The sequence below is a fragment of the Haemorhous mexicanus genome, chromosome 13 (assembly GCF_027477595.1).
Source record: "Haemorhous mexicanus isolate bHaeMex1 chromosome 13, bHaeMex1.pri, whole genome shotgun sequence".
Lineage (NCBI taxonomy): Eukaryota > Metazoa > Chordata > Aves > Passeriformes > Fringillidae > Haemorhous > Haemorhous mexicanus.
The window spans coordinates 21865885-21884726 of NC_082353.1; the positions used below are offsets into that span (position 1 = coordinate 21865885).

The 18842-nt window shown below is 55.2% G+C and overlaps 2 protein-coding genes across 10 annotated transcripts in view; one reads left to right on the top strand and one right to left on the bottom strand.

Annotated features, from left to right (window-relative positions):
* The window catches only part of SPG11 (SPG11 vesicle trafficking associated, spatacsin), a 28882-nt gene extending 18538 nt beyond the window's left edge, over window positions 1–10344 (top strand). The window contains exons 27-40 of one of the 9 annotated variants that reach the window (XM_059858786.1): window positions 178–285; window positions 741–900; window positions 997–1211; window positions 1616–2411; window positions 3141–3277; window positions 4297–4495; window positions 5423–5560; window positions 6045–6178; window positions 6673–6780; window positions 7263–7431; window positions 8041–8129; window positions 8571–8726; window positions 9260–9411; window positions 9960–10344. In XM_059858786.1, the coding sequence (XP_059714769.1) occupies window positions 178–285; window positions 741–900; window positions 997–1211; window positions 1616–2411; window positions 3141–3277; window positions 4297–4495; window positions 5423–5560; window positions 6045–6178; window positions 6673–6780; window positions 7263–7431; window positions 8041–8129; window positions 8571–8726; window positions 9260–9411; window positions 9960–10143 (2745 nt within the window). In that variant the 3' untranslated portion in view covers window positions 10144–10344. The other 8 variants (XR_009488196.1, XR_009488197.1, XM_059858789.1 and 5 more) reach the window with 8 other exon arrangements.
* A 440-nt stretch (window positions 10345–10784) lies between these two features.
* EIF3J (eukaryotic translation initiation factor 3 subunit J) lies at window positions 10785–18708 on the bottom strand. The gene is made up of 8 exons (XM_059858797.1): window positions 18604–18708; window positions 18415–18515; window positions 14960–15017; window positions 14635–14726; window positions 14116–14230; window positions 13117–13275; window positions 12076–12149; window positions 10785–11766 (listed from the first exon to the last, which is right to left on the bottom strand). Exons 1-8 carry the CDS (start codon window positions 18629–18631, stop codon window positions 11638–11640), a joined length of 756 nt encoding a protein of 251 aa, XP_059714780.1. The 5' UTR covers window positions 18632–18708; the 3' UTR covers window positions 10785–11637.
* Window positions 18709–18842: the final 134 nt, after the last annotated feature.

The following is an 18842-nucleotide window of genomic DNA, read 5'->3' on the forward strand; positions in this document are numbered from 1 at the left end:
TTTTAGATCCTACATCAACCTTGCATGCAATTTTAATAAATTAAAAGTTCATTGTTCTGCTGGTGAGGGAGACAAATTCTGCATTTATTGAATAAAATAATAGATGATTTTTTAAAGTAGAATTAATTGATTGAGGTACTTTGGGAATTTATTATCATCTGGTTTTGTGTCTTAAAGGATTCCCCTTTGCTGCACATCCTGGAGATGTATGAGCTCTGCATGAACTGTAAAAAGTACAAGGAAGCTAAAACCAAACTGGACAAATTTCAGGAAAGCCTGGCAAACGTAAGGAAGTCTGTTTTCTCTGGTGAATGTCCTTGCTGGGATTGGGCAGCTGGGCCAAGAGGAGCAGTGTGTGAAAACGCCGTCTCCCAGTGCAGATGCTTTAACAATTCTTTCCTTTCCCTCCCAGTTTCTGGTTCCCAGCTGACATTGATGGTTTTCCTTCCTGGGCGCTGGGCTCAGGCAGCTCAGTTCCCTTCCCCAGCAGTGCCAGGGCTGTTTGTGTAACAATTAACTCTGTGCAATTAATTCTGCCTGGCCTTGCTGGCCCTGCTCAGCTCTCCCACTGCCCCTGCTCTCGGCACTCTCTGCTGCTCGCCTGCTGCGCGGTGTCCGGCTCAGCCCAGCTCGGGGCTGGCAGCTCCCCGTTCCCCGAGGAGGGGCACGGCTGCTGCAGCCTCCGTTCCCTCCCAGAAGCTCGGGAGGGCCCCCCGAGCCTGACCCCCTTGTTTCCCCAGCTGGGGGCTGCGGGGGGGGCGGCCCCCGCCGTGCCGCCGCCGTGGCTGCGCTCGCAGGCGCTGTTCCTCCTGGAGCTGATGGTGCAGCAGTGCCGCACTGACTACGAGCTGGGCAAGCTCCTGCAGCTCCTGGCTGCAGCAGAGACCCTCCTGCTGCATGGTGAGGGCAGCACGAACCCCAGCCCTCCTGAGGGGGCCTCAGCCTCCCCTGGGCTTCGGCCCCAGCTCGGCTCAGCTCTTGGCTCTCTTTTGCCAGGCCCCCACCTGAAGAGGCTCTGTGCCCTCAGTGAGGCCCTGAGGGACTCCTCCATCTCCATCGGCCGCTCCATCCTGACCTCCTGCAGCCTGGAGGCCTTCCAGGGGGAGTGCAGCTCCATTCTGGAGCAGCTGCAGGAGAAGGGAATGTTCAGCCTGGCTCGGGAGGTGGCAGCCCTGGCTGAGCTGCCCGTGGACAGCGTGGTCACACACGAGGTACAGTGCCCTTGGTGACACTCACCTCTTCCTGCTGCTGCCGGGGTGGAGGATGCAACTTCTCAGCCTTCCTGAAACATTAATTTTTTGTTGAGTAATTTTTGATTTTAAATGCAAGTGCACCCAAGTGCTGAGCTGCAGGGTACAGGACAACTGTCCTTATTTTCTTCCTGTTTTTATATGTATGCAATCAGTTTTATCTGGGGAGAAGAACGGATGGGTTTGTCCATCGGGGGGTGTAAGGAGATGGTGTTTAAGGTCCCTTCCAGGCCAAACCAGTTCTGTGACTTGTTGCATGTTGGGGCACTTCCCTAAATCCAGTGTTTCAGTGCTGCCCATCCTGTGTGAGCTGGAGTTTTCTTTCTTGGACAGACAGTTGTGATAAACCTCTGTGGGTTTTACAGGTTCTGAGGGATCTGCATCATTTAAGAGCTGCTGGCCAGTGGCATCAGAGCCAGACACGGGCCGAGTTCTGGGAGAAGTGCAACGACACCTTCAGCAGGCATTCCATCTGCAGCCGAGCCGCAGCGGGGTTCTTCCTGCAGCAGGCCGACCACGTGTGGGACTACTCGGGGCGGGAGAAGACAACCAGCATGGTGGAGAGGCAGCTGCTGCTCACCCTGGCGGGGCACTGGCTGGCCAAGGAGCCCGGGCTGGCCGTGCAGGAGCTGCAGGAGGTGGAGGAGCAGATCTGGCGGTGCCGCGTGGCGCAGCGGGCGCTGCTGCCCGAGGGCTCGGAGCCGTGCCCCGGGGCGCTGCTGCCCGAGGGCTCGGAGCCGTGCCCCGGGGCGCTGCTGCCCGAGGGCTCGGAGCCGTGCCCCGGGGCGCTGCAGCCCGAGGGCTCGGAGCCGTGCCCCGGGGCGCTGCCGCTGGCCCGGCTGGCCCGGCGGTTCTCCTTCGCCGGGCTGGCGGCCCTGGAGGCGGCGGCGCCCCGCGGGCTGCGGGCGCTGCCTGCCCGGGAGCCGCGGCTGGCGCTGGGGGCCGCGGAGCGGGCGGCGCTGGGGGCCCTGCTGGGCGCCCTGCTGGACCAGGGCAGCGTGCCCGAGGCCGCCCGCGTGTGCCACTACTTCCAGCTGTGGCACAGGGACGTGGCCCTGGTGCTGCAGTGCAGGGCCCTGGCCCGGGGCGAGGCCGGGCTGGAGCAGCTGCAGCCCGAGGTGCGAGCCCTGCTGGGGGCCGAGGCCAGCGCAGCCCCCGGCGGTGAGTGACCCCCGACCCCTGCTCTGCTCTGCTCTCCCCTCCCTCTGCAGGCCCTGGGCTCCTCCTGCCTCCTCTCCCTGCTGCATGGGTGCTCTCCTGAAAGCGGTGCGTGGCCTTGCCATGCTCGTGTCCTTGTGTGCTCCTGTGTCCATCCTCCTGAACCCTTCATTTGTTAAAGCTCTCAGTTCAGTGAAGCAGCCCTGGGCTTTTTCCCTCTTCCTGCTTTTAGAAAACACAACTACTAATGTTTTATTCTGTAGCTGAAGCAAGGAAATTCCTTAATTAATACGTTTTTCTGATTCCTTCGTGCGTTATGAAGGGTTTGGTGTTTCTTGTTTAGTAGCAAGGCTAAGGCTGAGAATGTTTATCTGTGAAGTTCTCTGCATGTCTGAGAAGTCTGAGTGGGCAAGTTTCAGCTGGACCATCCCTTTCTAAAGCTGAACATACACAGAAAAGCATAAATGAATCCTAACCCATCAGGAAGGCTGCAGAGCCCTTACTTAATCTTAGAAATTTTATATCTGAGAAATTATTGGGGATATTTGTGTTCTGTTACATTGTTTGTACCCTGAAACAAATGTAAGATTTAAAAAATCACAGGTGCCAAGAGCTCAGTTTCAAAGTCTGAGGAAGGGTTCTGGGGTTGGTGCAGATTTTGGGAGCCTTGCCCAGGTGTAAGGGAGTTGTCTGCCTTTGTGAGATGGGAATTGATGTTTTTTTTGTTCCCAGCATCCAGCCTGGAGGACTGGACCCCTCTGGGGTGTGGGGATGATGCCGTGGTGGAAGCACTGAAGGCCCTGGCAGAGGAATGTGTCCATGGCAGGGGCTACTGCAGGCAGGTCCTGTGCCTCTACGAGCTCTCCAGGGTAAGGCCAGGGCCTTGGGCAGCCCTGCTGGGGCTGGGGAGGGCAGGGTGAGGGGGTGAAGGTCCTGGCAGGTGCCCTCAAGGAGCTGCAGAGGGTGGAATTCCAGCCCTTCGTGTGGGAAAAGGCCAGAGGCTTCCTGGGCATGAGGTGCTGAGGTGAGCTTGAGCACAGCTGTCCAATCCAGCTCCAGGTGATGCAGTGCCATCCTCCCAGACTGCTCTCCTCAATTCCATGTTGTTTGCACTTTTTGGGCCTGAAGCAATGCTGTCCTTGGTTCTGGGGCTGGAAAAGGGTTGTTTTATCTGACTGAGCTGAGAGGAGAACTGCTGACACTGTATGTGAAGTTCAGAGTTACAAACCAATGCAGTACAGAACCTGGAAAATAGGAAAGCTCAAACCTAAGGCATCAGCTGGGCTTAAGGGCAGGTGCTGTGGGTCAGGGATGCCCTGATGGGTTTGGGTGCTCCCCCAGGAACTGAGCTGCTCCTTCAGGGAGCTGCTGTGGGTCAGGGATGCCCTGATGGGTTTGGGTGCCCCCAGGAGCTGAGCTGCTCATTTGGGGAGGTGCCATGGATCAGGGATGCCCTGATGGGTGTGGTGCCCCCAGGAACTGAGCTGCTCCTTCAGGGAGGTGCTGTGGGTCAGGGATGCCCTGATGGATTTTGGGTGCCCCCAGGAGCTGAGCTGCTCCTTTGGGGAGGTGCCATGGGTCAGGGATGCCCTGATGGGTTTGGGTGCTCCCCCAGGAACTGAGCTGCTCCTTCGGGGAGGTGCTGTGGGTCAGGGATGCCCTGATGGGTTTGGGTGCTCCCCCAGGAGCTGAGCTGCTCATTTGGGGAGGTGCTGTGGGTCAGGGATGCCCTGATGGGTTTGGGTGCCCCCAGGAACTGAGCTGCTCCTTCGGGGAGGTGCTGCAGGTCAGGGATGCCCTGATGGGTTTGGGTGCCCCCAGGAACTGAGCTGCTCCTTTGGGGAGGTGCTGTGGGTCAGGGATGCCCTGATGGGTGTGGTGCCCCCAGGAACTGAGCTGCTCCTTCGGGGAGGTGTCGGCGCGGGAGCCGCGGGAGGTGCTCGGGGCCATCCTGGCGCGGCGGGGGCCGGAGCGGGGCCGCAGAGCCCAGGCCTTCATCACCTGCCAGGGGCTGCCCCCTGCCACCGTGGCACCTCTGCTGGCACAGCAGATCACCCAGGAGCTGCTGGCCTCGGCCCAGGGAAAAGGTGGGGACAGGCTGCGTTGGTGCTGGGGTTTGGTGTGGGCACAGGGAGCAGGTGGGGACACACCTGGGCTGTGCTGGGGACACTGGGAACAGGTGGGGACACACCTGGGCTGTGCTGGGGACACTGGGAACAGGTGGGGACACACCTGGGCTGTGCTGGGGACACTGGGAACAGGTGGGGACACACCTGGGCTGTGCTGGGGGCACTGGGAACACACCTGGGCTGTGCTGGGGACACTGGGAGCAGGTGGGGACACACCTGGGCTGTGCTGGGGACACTGGGAACAGGTGGGGACACACCTGGGCTGTGCTGGGGACACTGGGAACAGGTGGGGACACACCTGGGCTGTGCACAGGGAACAGGGGACAGGCAAGTTTGGTCTCTGGGGGGATTGGTGTGTCCCAAAGCAGCCCCTGCACTCTGTCCCTGAGGGCTCAGCTCTGCTCTGTGAGCATTGTCTGCCTTGTGTAATGTTCTGTACAAATGTTCATTTGTAATTATTCCTGTGTCCAGTGGGGTGTTGCAGTAGTTAGGATTGCATTTTTATGGACAAAAACTTACTTTTTTTTAAAAAAAGGATTTTTAACCTTGGTCTTTGCTGCCCCACATCATCTGACTTGGGAATATCATGTGCATTTCCCTGTGTAAAGCATGACAAAGGGTTTTCCCCTTTCTTTTTTCCTTTGGGAAATGAGGGGCAGCTGTATGGTTGACCACTAGGATTTTGTTGGGTTGGACTGGCAAAAAAAGTGTTTTCTGATTGTTAAATCTAACAGTAACACCCAAAGTGTCTTTAGGATTGTAGTCCCAGTCAGTCTGGATGATACCAGATTGGTTTGTTTGGGGTTTGTTAATTAATGATAAAAATAATAGAAGTTCTCTCCTGGACAATCAGCAGTGGTGACAGAATTCTCTCTCTGGCCACAGGGCAGAAGCAGGCTTGGAACCCTGCAGTGGAGAGCCAGGAGCTCCTGCAGCTTGCCAAGCTGTGCCAGGATCACACCTTGGTCGGGATGAAGTTGCTGGATAAAATCTCCTCTGTGCCCCGTGGGGAGCTGTCCTGCAGTGAGTAAATGGCAAATCCTGCCTGGTGTAACCTGTGTGTAACTAACGTGGCATCGTTGGCTTAAACTCACAGCTCAAAGGGGAGGCTCTGCTGCCAAGCTCAAATTTGATACTCAGTTAGTAGAGCTGAGGATGTGCACTGTAGATAGGGGTGTTGCTTAAGGGTTTATTTTCCAAACAAAATTCAGATTTTTGTGCTAAGCAAGAGTGGGAAATGCAGCCAGGGAGTGACCTGAGCTGTCGTGGTGGTTTGTACAGAAGGGGCATTGTGACTTTGTTCATGTTTATCACAGTTAGGAACTGAATGTTTCAAACCCAAATGCAAAACTCGTGCCCTTCCTTTTCCCAGTGCAGTGATGATGTGTTACACATTTGTCTGCCTTGGCTGGGGCAGGCTGGGGCTTCTGTGCTTGTGTGTGTTTTGTGTTTTCTGGAGAGAGGCAATAATTCACTTCCTCAGCCCCAGAATTGTTCTGCTCCTCAGTTACAGAGCTGCTGATCCTGGCCCACAGCCTCTTCAGCCTGACGTGTCACATGGAGGGGATCACTCGAGTGCTGCAGGCGGCTCGGCTGCTCACCGAGGAGCACCTGGCTCCCAGGGAGGAGTACGGCCTGGTGGTCAGTGTCCCTGGGGCTGGGGCTGGCAGGGGCTGGCTGGGGCTGTCCTGGGCTGGCAGGGGCTGTCCTGGGCTGGCAGGGGCTGTCCTGGGCTGGCTGGGGCTGTCCTGGGCTGGCAGGGGCTGGCTGGGGCTGTCCTGGGCTGGCAGGGGCTGTGCCTGCCCTGGCTGTGCCTGCCCTGGCTGTGCCTGCCCAGTGGTGATTCAGCTGCTGGGGAAATGTGCTGCTCTGTGGCACTGGGCATCTTTAATTGCTGCCTTGAAGGATCTCCTGGAGCCTGGGAGGTGCCCAGTGGAATGGTGTCAGTGCTGAAAGCTTCACAGCCTGTTTTTATGAGATAAACCAATGCTCTTTGAGCTCCTTGTGGGACAGCTGCGGTTTGGGTTGGTTTAGGAGTGCCCCCGTGGCTCCAGGGGCACACGTGCAGCCAGGGCTGCCCTGGGCTGGGATTGTTGCACTTCCCTGGAGCTGCTGAGGTGCCCTGGTGTCCCCAGGTGCGCCTGCTGACGGGCATTGGCAGGTACAATGAGATGACCTACATCTTCGAGCTGCTGCACCAGAAACACTACTTCGAGGTGCTCATGAGGAAGAATCTGGACCCGGTACGTGAGGGGCAAACGTGCAGGGAATTTACACCCAGGTTACACAGGGGGAAATTGTCTGGGCATTTTACTTCCTGAGTAAAATTTACTTCCTGAATCGAGAGTCGGGTTTCATAGAAATAAATTAATGCTGGGGTTTATTCTTATTTTAGTTGAACCATTATATCCTAATTAGTTCAGGGCTACAGCGAGAGCAGTGTTGAAGCTTAAACTTGGCATTGTCATAGTTTTAACATCCTGCTTTGCTTTTATTTGCAGTTGAAGTTTCATGGGGGCTTTAAAAATCACAGATGCTCACAGCTTTCTTTTAAGCAAGCCATAAAGAAATGTCACATGTTGACATTTGTACATAAAGAAGTGCATGGGTGCTGGATTTTCATCCCCAGCTGAGCGTGGGGCTGCTGCTGGGTTGTGGGGTGCAGTGGTCCCTTTTGGGGGCGGGGTGGGTGCAGGGGTGGTGCTCAGGGTGCCCTCTGTGCCAGAGCGGGACGCTGAAGGCGGCGCTGCTGGACTACACCAAGCGCTGCCGGCCCGGCGACAGCGAGAAGCACAACATGATCGCGCTGTGCTTCAGCATGTGCCGGGAGATCGGCCAGAACCACGAGGCTGCCGCCTGCACCCAGCTCAAACTCATCGAGTGCCGGCCCTGGGGTGAGCGGGGACGGGCGGGCAGGGGAGGGCCCGGGCTCCTGAGCAGCCCTGGGGCTGCCGGTGGGAGGCTCCTGCCCTGAGCAGCTCCCCGGCTGAGCGCAGAGGGCTCTGACACTCAGGGCTCTTTCCTGATGTAACATTCCTGTGGAGCAGCTACAGACACTGCCAGGTTTTTCCCTCAGCCCACAGGATGTGACAGTGGCCTTGCAGGGGCTCTGTGAAGTGCTGGGGGCTGTCTTGGAGTGTGGCAGCCACAGGGTGAGCTCTGCAGCGTGGGCAGCCAGTGCTGGGAGAGCAGCGACACCAGGAGCTGTGCCTGGTGATTTCTGAGTGGCTCTGGCAGTGGTCAGTGCTGGGATCTGCCACAAATGTGTGGTTGGGGTTTCTTTCCAGGCTCCAATCACTCAACCAGGCTCCAGCAAAGCTTTGGTCCATTAACTGAACAGGCAGTAAGCTCCTTCCTGCTTTTTTAATACATAAATTTTGATTTAGTTTGTTGGTGCTTTATGAGACAACACCGGGGACAGACTTGGCACTGGGAGGGAGTTTTGTAACTTACTTTGTCACCTTTAAAAATAATTGGTTATTCCTTCTTTTTCCCTGTTTCAGAGGAGTCTCTTCAGGATGTTCCAAATTTAAAGAAGCTGCTGCTGAAAGCTGTGACTCTCTTCATTGATGCAGCAGAAAGTTACTCCAAGGTAAAGCGAGATGGAATGGACAGCATTTGGAGCACATGAGGAGTGGGCTGGGCTGGGAGAAGACAGCGAGCTGCCCTGGGAGGGTGGGCAGGGCCCAGTGCAGAAGGGATCTGTGTCTCTGCAGCCCAGTGGCACCAGCAGCATGGCTGTTCTGGGTGTGCTGTGCTGGCCCCTGCTCAGGCTTTAACAAACCCTGGGTTACAGGTGGGTTACACTGTCAGGGCAGGGACCATGAGCTTAATGAGCAAGGACAGAACAATTACAGTATTTAAACCCAAGCGCAATTATGGTGGAAGTATTTGTGGGAATGAAGCTTTGTTCAATGCTGATGGAATGCAGTGAATGTGAATGAGTGTCACTGCTCTCAGGCACTGCAGGGCTCTGAGCTCTCTCAGGGATGCTCCCAGGCTCCCCTGGAAGCTCTCAGCTGCTCTGTTCCAGGACTCGTGTGTGCGGCAGGCGCTGCGCTGCCGCCGCCAGACGCGGCTCATCACGCTCCAGCTGCACTTCCTGGGCTCAGGGCAGAGCACCAGGATCATCAACCTGGGCAGGCAGGACCTGCCAGGAGCCATCCTGGCCTTGCCCAGGTTCTACCAGGTGAGCTGGGCTCCCTTGTTCCAGACAGGAGGACCCTGACTTGGGCACTGCAGTGCCTGAGTGCTCAGCTCCTTCTCCTGGCCTCAGAGCCTGGGGCTGTTACCCCGGCCTTATATCCTGTGGGATGGAGAGACAGGACACAGGAATGGCTTCCTGAGGGGGTTGGATGGGACAATGGGAAGGAATTGTTCCTGGGAGGGTGGGCAGGCCCTGGCACAGGTGCCCAGAGCAGCTGTGGCTGCCCCTGGATCCCTGGCAGTGTCCAAGGCCAGGCTGGATGGGGCTTGGGGCGGTCTGGGATGGTGGAAGGTGTCCCTGTTCAGGGGCTGAGGAAGGGTCACAGTGCTTTGTAACCCAGTATTTCTCTCTGTATTTGTTACCCTGTATTGCACAGCTGCTCTCAAGAACAGCAGCAAGGGGTGGGTCAAACAGCTCCCCAGTACCGAGTTCTCAGTATGGAACGTGCTGTGCAGTGAGGTCTCTGTGTGGGATGTTGTGTGCCATCCCCCTCCCTGTTCCTGCTCTCCCTGCAGGCAGCCATCGTGGCCGAGGCCTACGAGTTCCTGCCGGACTGGGCTGAGGTTCTGTTCCAGCAGGTGATCACCAGGGGGGACTTCGTGTACCTGGAGGAGTTCCGGCAGCAGCGGCCGCTGCAGCCCGGCCTGTTCGAGGAGGTGGCCAAGAGGTGAGTGAGGCTCTGCAGCTGTACCTGCACAGGGCCCCTCAGAGGGGCAGCAGGAAAGGGTTAAACTGTCCAACCTGCTCTGGGGACTTGAGATGGAATTCCAGAATGGTTTGGGATGGAAGGGACCTTAAAGCCCACCCAGTGCCACCCCTGCCATGGCAGGGACACCTCCCACTGTCCCAGGTGCTCCCAGCCCTGTCCAGCCTGGCCTTGGGCATTCCAGGGATCCAGGGGCAGCCCCAGCTGCTCTGGGCACCCTGTGCCAGGGCCTGCCTGCCCTCCCATGGAAGGATTTGGTGGTAGGCTTGGTCCTTGGCACAGCATGGAAGTCACTCTGATCCAGCCTTGTCCTTGAGCTGGACAAGGAGGGCGCTCAGGGCTGGGCAGAGCAAATCCTTAAAATTAATCAGAGCAAACAAACAACCAGGAGATTCAAGTGTAGGTGTTGAGTACGACCTCTTGTTGAAACATCATTCTTGCAAGCCCAGAGCAAGAGTCTCAGGGGCCTGGGGATCTTCTGTGTCTCAGTTCCATGTGCAATTGTGCAGGGTCAAACAGCAGCACCCCCCTGCTGATGCTGCCCTGAGGAACCTGAAGCGGTTCCTCACCCACTGCGAGGACATCTACACCTACTACAGGCTGGCCTACGACCACAAGTTCTATGACGTGGTGAACTCCCTGCTGAAGGACCCTCAGACTGCCTGCTGCCTCAACGACCTCTTATCCAACTGAATTCCAGCTGAGTTCCAGCCCGGAGCACAGGCTGCAGGGTCTCTGCTGATTTACACAGATGTTATCAATGGCCTGCTCACAGGGCTCTGCTGCTCTGTAAAAATTACTCCAGAAAACTGCACAAGGTTGTAAGTACTTAAATGCTGACTGTGTTAACCTAAAATTGTGTTTTGTATAATAAATCTCACTGTTTATAAATTACTTGAGTCACCAGCAAACACTGACTGGCCCAGGTGGGGGGAGAAGCAGAGATCCAGCAGCTCTTTAAATTAGGGGCATGGGGGAGGGAACAGCCCAGGAATTGTATCCAAAGAGGCTGGAACAGGTGTGCAGAATGTCCAGGCAAAGGGGGTGGAATAAGCAGAATCAGTGCAGGTTTCAGGTACCCAATAGAATAATGTCTTCTTTGAGTCCAGTCTGACTTCTAAAATCTGGTACAGCCTTAAACATTCCTAATTCTGCTGTCTTGGAGTAAAAGAAATAATCAAGTGCAAATGTATTTTTACAGGTATTAAATATAAATTCCTTTCCAGGCCAATGCCATCACCAGACTCCTAGCACAGCTCAGCTTTGCAGCTCTCCCTCTTCAGGTATTTTTCCTATCAGGCCCCAAAAAGAACTCTGCTCCAAGGCCAGCCTGGTGAAGTCCTCAATAGTGATTTTTATTAAATTAGTTGCTTTATAAAACATTGCAGATGTTGTAATTGTTAACATAACAATTTGCCCAACTGTAGGAACTGCTGCAGTTTGCTAAGCAAGTTTGGTTTTTAATGAAAGAAAACGGCCAAGTTGTGAGAGACCCACCACAACCCAGGAGAGCCCCAAGGAAGTCGTGTGGCTTGGTTTTTTCTTTTACACTTAACCCCTTAATTAACTGTTAAAGAACACCCAACCCAGACAGCTGCATTAGTAGAAATTTAAATGAATGGAACTAAATAAACTTCATCCTTGAGACACAAGTGGGTTTTGCCTTGCTCTGCCCCACCAGGTGCTGTTCAGGTGTCAGGCTGTCCCAGGGGACAGGCTCCCAGGTGCAGTATTCCACATGAAGTTAGCAGTTCCCTTCCCAAAATACTGAAATCCTCAAGCTCTAACTCAAGACAAAGCGACTGGAACTCTACGTGCACACCCTGCCCTTGCTGCAAACTGCTCTTGCTCAGCCCTGGCCCTGGAGCAGGGACAGTTAAGGCCATGTCATGGAGCTGTGCTGGTTATAATCCTTCACCTTGTTCCAATTCCTTCCTGATTTAGTGGCTGTTGCTATGAATAGCAGCAGTGCCCATTATCAGAATTTTGGGTTTTTGACTGCAATTTACCGACCTTTTCCCTTCCACCCCCGCCCGGAGCTTCCGCCCGGACCCGGCACCTCCAGCCCCCAGCACACAGATACTGCAATTCTGATTGTAGCATTTGGCAGAATTTAGAGGAAGAAAGGTTGTGCTACATGTTTAAGGGATTATGGGCAACAGAAAGACAACAGAAGGGAGATAAATGTCACATGAAGTCTTCAAAGTCTTGTACGTACTCGCCGTCGTAGCCGCCGTAGTCGGCCAGGTCGTCTTTCATCGTCGCCTTCAGCCCCCCACCAGGCACAACCCCTTTTTTCTTCTTTTTGGCTTTATTCTGTGCCAAGAGGACCAGAGTGGTTATGGGACAGGCCCAGGGTGTGCCATTACCCCAGCCAGGCTCAGCCCAGTGGCACTGAGCAGCCACAGCCCCTGCACTGAACGTGGCCCTGCCGATGGGCTGCACCCCACGTTTTCTCTTCCTAGGAAAGCTGTGACAGTTCCAGGTGTCCCCAGCTCCCTGCACCACAGCCCTGCCCCCCTTTGCCTTTCATCCTATTTCCCCTGGACTCTCAACAAGTAACTAATAAATGCAGGGGAGCCCCAAGCAGGGGCTGTGATCCCTGAGGAACAGCCCCAGCCTTACCTTCTCTTGTTTTTGTTTTTCACTGCATAATACTGTCAGAGTGTTTGTGATCTTTTTCAAATCATCCACCTCCACTGCATCAGGGAAGAAAAAGGAAAAAAAAAAAGATTCCTGATCAGTGTTGTTCTTATACGGCAGTTAAGTAACATCTACAGTCTCTAAAACTAGAAATAAGCATTAGTGTAACTATGGGCAATTACTTGATTTAAATCAGCAGAACACAGAGTGGGTGGTTCTGGTCCTTACAATCCCAACAAAGATTCCAGCTGGTTCCTTGGAAGCCTGAGCCTTGTAGAAGGTAAAACTTGCAAATAAAGTTACTGAACACAAGGGTCTTACAGAGACATTTGAACAGTAAAATATGGAGACAGTAAAACACGGTAAAATGTGTTAGAAGGAGCACTGGATTAACAAATAATTATTCTGTTTATCAATAAATGGTGCGAGAGGCTGGCAGTCCCTCGTGTTAGGAGCTCTGGAATCCCTCTGAGATGGAAGCTGCCAGCTGGGATGATGGATGTACCCAGCTCCTCCTGGGATCGAGTTACCCCTCACTGAAGGACAACTGGGTACAGGACAGGGAACCATCCCAGCCACTGCTCCAGCCACCAGGGCACTGGGAAAAGGAGTTTACTTCATCTCTGTGTAGTTACATGCTGAATTCCAGAACAGTTAATCTGCAGTTCCAGAATTACATGAACTCGATTTTGTAATAGTTTCCCTCTAAATGAAGTACTCAAAATTATCTGCCTCAGAGAATTTACTCTTATTATTATTTTAGAAATGGCTTCAAGAAAAACACGCAGGGTTTAGATCAACATAAAAATTCACACTTTGTAGAGAACTGTCTCTAACCAACGTGCAGAAAGAGCACTCTTGCACGAGGAGAGGGTTCTTAGTGGAGTTTGTGGGAATGGAATCAGGTCAGTGCCTCATTCAGTACAAACTAACAGAGCAATCCCCTCTGAGCACTATCACAGCACGTTTTCCACTCCAGCTGCAGCCAGCTCTGGCAGCAGAGCTGGGGCTGTCTGCACTTACAGGAAATACAGACGTCCCGAAGCAACGCTTCCAAAAACCCGGCGTAATGTAAGGACTTCTCGTACTGTGTGATCTTCTCCTTGAGCAGCTTCCCAAACTCCGTGAAGTCATCTTTGGAACAGGGGTTCATGGCATCTATTCCACAAGTGCTATTTACACCTGCAGGGACAGGCAGGGGAGTTACAGAGCCCTAAAAGGGGGCCTGGCTCCCACCTCCCTGAGCTCTGCTCCCCCACAGCCAGGGCTCATCCCTGCCCTTACAGGAAGGAAGGAAGTTTGCTGCAAAACTCAGTAATTTCATAGAATCCCTGAAACCTGCCTTTTTCATGGTAAGAACTGGCCCCTGAATCCTGGGTCTGGGTTGGAAGGCTAAAGCCCATCCAGTGCCATCCTAGCAGGGCAGGGACACCTTCCACTAGCCCAGGTTGCTCCAAGTCCATCCAACCTGACCTTGGGCATTTCCAGGGATCCAGAGGCAGTCACAGCTTCTCTGGGCACCCTGTGCCAGGGCCTCCTCACCCTCACAAGGAACAATTCCTGCCCAACATCCCACCTAACCCTGCCCTTTGTCAGTGGAAAGCCATTCCCCCTTGTTCTGTCGCTCCATGCCCTTGTCCAAAGTCTCTGTCCAACAATTTCTGAAGCTGAGTCAAACTCAGTAATTTGACCCAGCTATTCCTGTTCTCTGGACAGCCTGCACCAGGAAGCCCCTTTTCCCTCAAATGAACAATTCCTGCCTCAGCCTCCTGAGTGCAGAACTCAGCTGGTTCTTTGCAGCTGTGCACACCCCCCAAGCTCTGTGACATCCTCCCCTGAGCAATGAGCTGAATCATTCACCTCAATTAAGGAAACTCTTCCAGTTTGAGGAATGCTGCTGTGCATCAGCATCTTTGCTACTTCCTTGTTCTCAGTGCCACAACTCTGTGTGCTGAGAGCCAAACCCTGCCCATGCTTTGCAGGGTCCCAGGGGTTTATTTATTTCCTGCTGCTTTAACTCACCAAAGGTTTCCTTTGCCAACTCCAGGTCCGACTCCTCTTGTAACTTCTTTAGCCGTAGTTTGTCTGCCAACTGTTCTTCTGGTGTGAGCTCCTTCTGTTCCTCAGGTGCCTCTAACTGCAGGGAGAAGGTGGCATATTAAAGACATGGTGCATTCTCCAGAGCCACTGCATCACCCACTGCTGCCTCGACTCAGGGCCCATGGAAAACCTGGAACCCATTCCCCACAGTCCCAATAAATTGTTCATTTCACAAGGAATGGGAAGAGACACCAGACTCCCACTCCTGCCTGTTCCATCCCATGCTGCACACAAAGGAATACACTGGGATAACACTGATCCAATCACTGGTTAAACTATACAGGAATTAAAGCTCCCAGCCCCAGAACGGGATCATGTACAAGACCCAAGTTTGGTTTATCAGATGAGTCAAGACCTTTTCAGATCTTGCTCAACCTCCAAAAAAACCAAATCAAATCCGCCCTCTGAATTTTATGTGACCCAGAAGAAATCGGGACTTACCCTTTTTTTAAGCTCCTCTTGCTTTTTTTTCTGTAGCTTTTCTTTTTCTTTGATTTTTTCTGCTATTTTCTTTTTTTCTGAAACTTTCGGTTCTGTACAGGGTGAAAAAACAAACACAGCTCTCAGAAATCTGATGATTTTTTTCCCCCACAACCACAGAAACACTGGAAGCCACCGAGCTCAGTTCCTGGGACTGAGCAGAGTTAAAGCCATTTCTGTTAAACCCAGCTCCAGCCCCACTCAGGTTTGATCCTCACACACCCCAGACACAACCAGGGTCTGTTCCCATGCTGATACAGAGCCAGGCGTTATCTTAAAGTCTCACCTTGTTTTACCTCTGTCTCCTTCACCTCCTCCTCTTCCTCCTCATCATCCCAGTTATCCTGCAAAACAGTGAGGATCCTGTTACAGATACCTGTAACCTCTTCCAAAGCCCACAAACCACTGATCTGGTTATCAGAGTGAGGGAGCCACGGGAGCTGTATCTCAGGGGTTTTTGGAGCTGTCCATGCTGGCTGGGGCCAGTTCTTACCATGAAAAAGGCAGGTTTTGGTCAAACAACCAGCTTGTGTCAGTAATTACAAAAGCCAGATCACAAACAGGCAAACACCAGTGACACAAACAGGACTTCATTCTCATTTCTGGTATTTTGAGACACTGACCATCCCTGAGGGATGGGGACAGCACAGGCCCACTGGAAACCCCCAGCCCAGCTGAAACCACGTCAGACCAGCACAGGCTGTTCTGTCCCACGGCACCCAGGGCTCCTCTCCTGGGCTGGGAAAAGCTTCCCCCAGCTGCAGGGATTTTCTGGGAGGCCACAGCAGAGGCAGTGGAGCAGAGCCCCACGCTGCACAGGGATGTGCTGATCCAAGCAAGGAGACACCGAGTCCTTCCACGGCTCACCCCGGATAATTGGCACCTGCAGGGGACTCGGCTTCCCTTCCACATTCCACCCAGCTGCCTTGAATTTGGAGCAGCATCATTTTAGCTCACATCTAATTAACTTTGCTACACCCACTGCTTAAATAGCTCCACTCAGCACTGAGGAGCTGCCTCAGCCCAGCCTGGCCAGGCTGCCAGTCAGATGCAAACTGCAGAGGAAGGGCAGCCTGGCCGTGAGGGATTCATCCATGGCACTGGGATGTCTGGGACACTTCACAGAGGGCACGTGGGCAAGGACTCCACACCACGAGATGTGCCCCAATCCCATCCTGCCAGCCTTGCCTGGCTCATAAACCCTGAGAATACCAAGTCCTGCCAGCCAGGCCTGCTTTATAAACTCCAGAGAGCTCTCCTGGAGGAAGAGCCAACTGCCCCAGCGCTGTGTCCTTGCAGTGATACAGTAATTCCCAGAGAACACGTTCATTCCCCAGTATTTCAACACTGTTTCTGTGTCCTTCCAGGGCCCAGGGAACATCCTCCCTGGGGCTGGGAGGTGGCAGGGACTGGGCACTGGCTCCCAGCTCCAGCCGAGCTCTGGGACGGAGCAGGCACTGCCCTGCTCTGACTGTGCCAGCCCTGAGTCAATAGATGAAAATTCCTGGCAGCAGGCCTGACTTCTGGGGAACATGTGCTGGGGAACACTGAGAGGAGTTTTGTTACCAAAGGTGCTAATTTTAAACCCGAGAAGTTGACGTTTCCCAAATTAACAGTTACTGCAAGTTCATTCCCAAAAACCCTTCCAAAACACAGATCTGCAGATACAAAGCACATTCCACAATGCGAGATGCCTCAGGAAAGCCACGGCCAGAAAACACTTTGTGCTGCCACTTCAGACCACGCCATCTCCCTCGCGTGGGGATTTCCTCATGTGGGCCCTCACACTGAGGGATCCAGAGCCTGAGCAGGGGCCTCAGGGAGTCTGGCAGGAAGGGCAAACCAAAGGAAAATAACCCAAAATAAAACACCTTTCTTTGCTGGATCCTCTCTAGATGCAGCTCTGGCACTAAACCCATAATCCCTTGGAAATAGTTAAGCAACTGCATCCTTACTACGTGTAAGATGTAAAATGTCTTCCCACTGCCAGAGGGCAGGGATGGATGAGATATTGGGAAGGGATTGTTCCCTGGCAGGGTGGGGAGGGGCTGGGATGAAACTCCCAGAGCAGCTGGGGCTGCCCCTGGATCCCTGGCAGTGCCCGAGGGAGCAACCTGGGACAGTGGGAGGTGTGCTGCCATGGCAGGGGTGGCACTGGGTGGGATTTAAGGTCCCCTCCAACCCAAACCATTCTGGGATTCCATGTGGAGAATGTCTGTTCCTTTATTAAGCAGACAGAGACCCCTCAGGTGTCTCCAGGAGAACCACTCTGGTCCAGTTCTCCTGGACACATCCTATCCAGCAGGAAAGCTTCTCACTTTCCAAGGAAGGAGGAAAAGCAAATGTCACAAACAGCCGGAGTTACAGGTGTCTGTACACACCTGTCAGTCACAGAGCTGTCAATCACACACACACCTGTGCCACTTCCACCCCACTCACACTCATTCCCAGTGCCTGGAGCTGCTGCACACACACCTGTCCATGTCCTGCTGCTCTAATGTGACACCTGGGACACTGGCTGGTGCTACTATTCAATTCAAGAAGAAAAGTTACACACAGAATCACAGAAATTTGGTAACTTCGGGGTTTTTAAAAGATGAATTACTTTTTCCGCACTGTTTACAGCAAGAACTCCACCTGAGCCCCAAGAAAAACTGCTGGTGCTTTTCAGAGATTCTGGTAACAGTGTTCTCGAAACCAACCCTGAGTTCTCACTGTTACAGTGTCCCAGGGCTGGAGGAAACAAAAAGGTCTATAGCAGTATTCCACTGACAGAATCCCGGGATGGTCTGGGTCCACAGGGACCTCAGAGACCACAGCTCCACCCTCAGCCGTGGGCAGGGACACCTTCCACTAGAGCAGGCTGCTCCAAGCCCTGTCCAGCCTGGCCTTGAAATCCATCTGGCGTGTTCCTTGGGCATTCCCTGGCACCCCTAAACACTATCCATATGAATATGGAGGTTTCTGTGGCACCACCAGCCTGCCAAGGGGAGCCGAGCAGAAGCAAACAGCTTTTGAGGGAGCTCTGCCTGCAGAAGCACCAGCAATGATCATCCACACGTTTTATCCCACTGCCGTGCAGACACCACGCTGAAACACGGCAAGATCCCGCCTCGTGGTGTGTGGAGAAGCAGGAAAATCGGGTGGAAAAGACGCGCTGGAAGAGCACAGAAGCTTCTGGTCAGCAGCAGAAGCACCAACACAGCACTGCCGTCATTAACCCCGTCCCGACGCCTCACCCAGCGCACCCCGCTCGCAGCGCGGGGCCCGAAAGGCTGCGGACAGCGGGGGCACAGCGCCCTGCAGCCTGGGAAGCAGCTGGAGAGCAGCAGGCGGAGCCCCCAGGGAGCGGGAGGCGCCGCTCCGGAGCGCCTGTCTGACCCTCCCTGCGCTGCAGGTGCCCGGGCAGCGACACCGGCTGCGGGCAGGGCGGCTCGGCCTCTCCTGGCATTCCCACCTGTCACCGTGACCGACCCCGGAGCCGCTGCCGCGCGGGCAGAGCCGCCGTGCCCAGGAGCCCCGGGGTGTCCGGCCCGGCCCCGCCGCCTGCCGAGGCCCGAGCCCGGCCCGGAGCCGCGCAAACCCGCCCGGCCCGGCCCGGCCCCGAGCCCCCGCCCCGTCTGGGCCCGCGGCCCCGCACTCGGGCGCCATATGGCAGCGGCCCGCCCGCCCCCGCCGCCCCCACAGCGGGCCCCGCAGCCGCCGCGCCGCGGGGTCCCGGCGGGGCCCGCCCGGCCGCACCTTCACGTCGTCCTCCTCATCCTCGCCGGCCCAGCGGTCCCCGGCCACCCCCGGCACCAGCCGCTTCGCCACCGGCTCCACCACCTCGAAGCTGTCGGCGTCTGTGGGGAGAGGAGCGCGGGTGAGGGGCGGGGAGCGGCGCGGGGGGGCCCCAGCCGGCCCCGGGCCCCGCGGCCCCGCCGCACCCACCCCACGAGTCCGCCGCCTCCGCCGCCATCTTGCCCCGACCGCGGCCGCCGGGCAGCGCCGCGCGGGGCACGCCGGGACGGCGGCGGACTGACCCCGCCCCGCCCCCGGACACGCCCCCGGCAGGCGGGGCCTGAGCGCCGCGAAGGAACGGGGCAGGAACGGGACCGGGACCGGGAACCGGAACACGGCACCGGGAACAGGGGGAGAGGGGGAGAGGGGGCGGGAACGGGAACGGGATC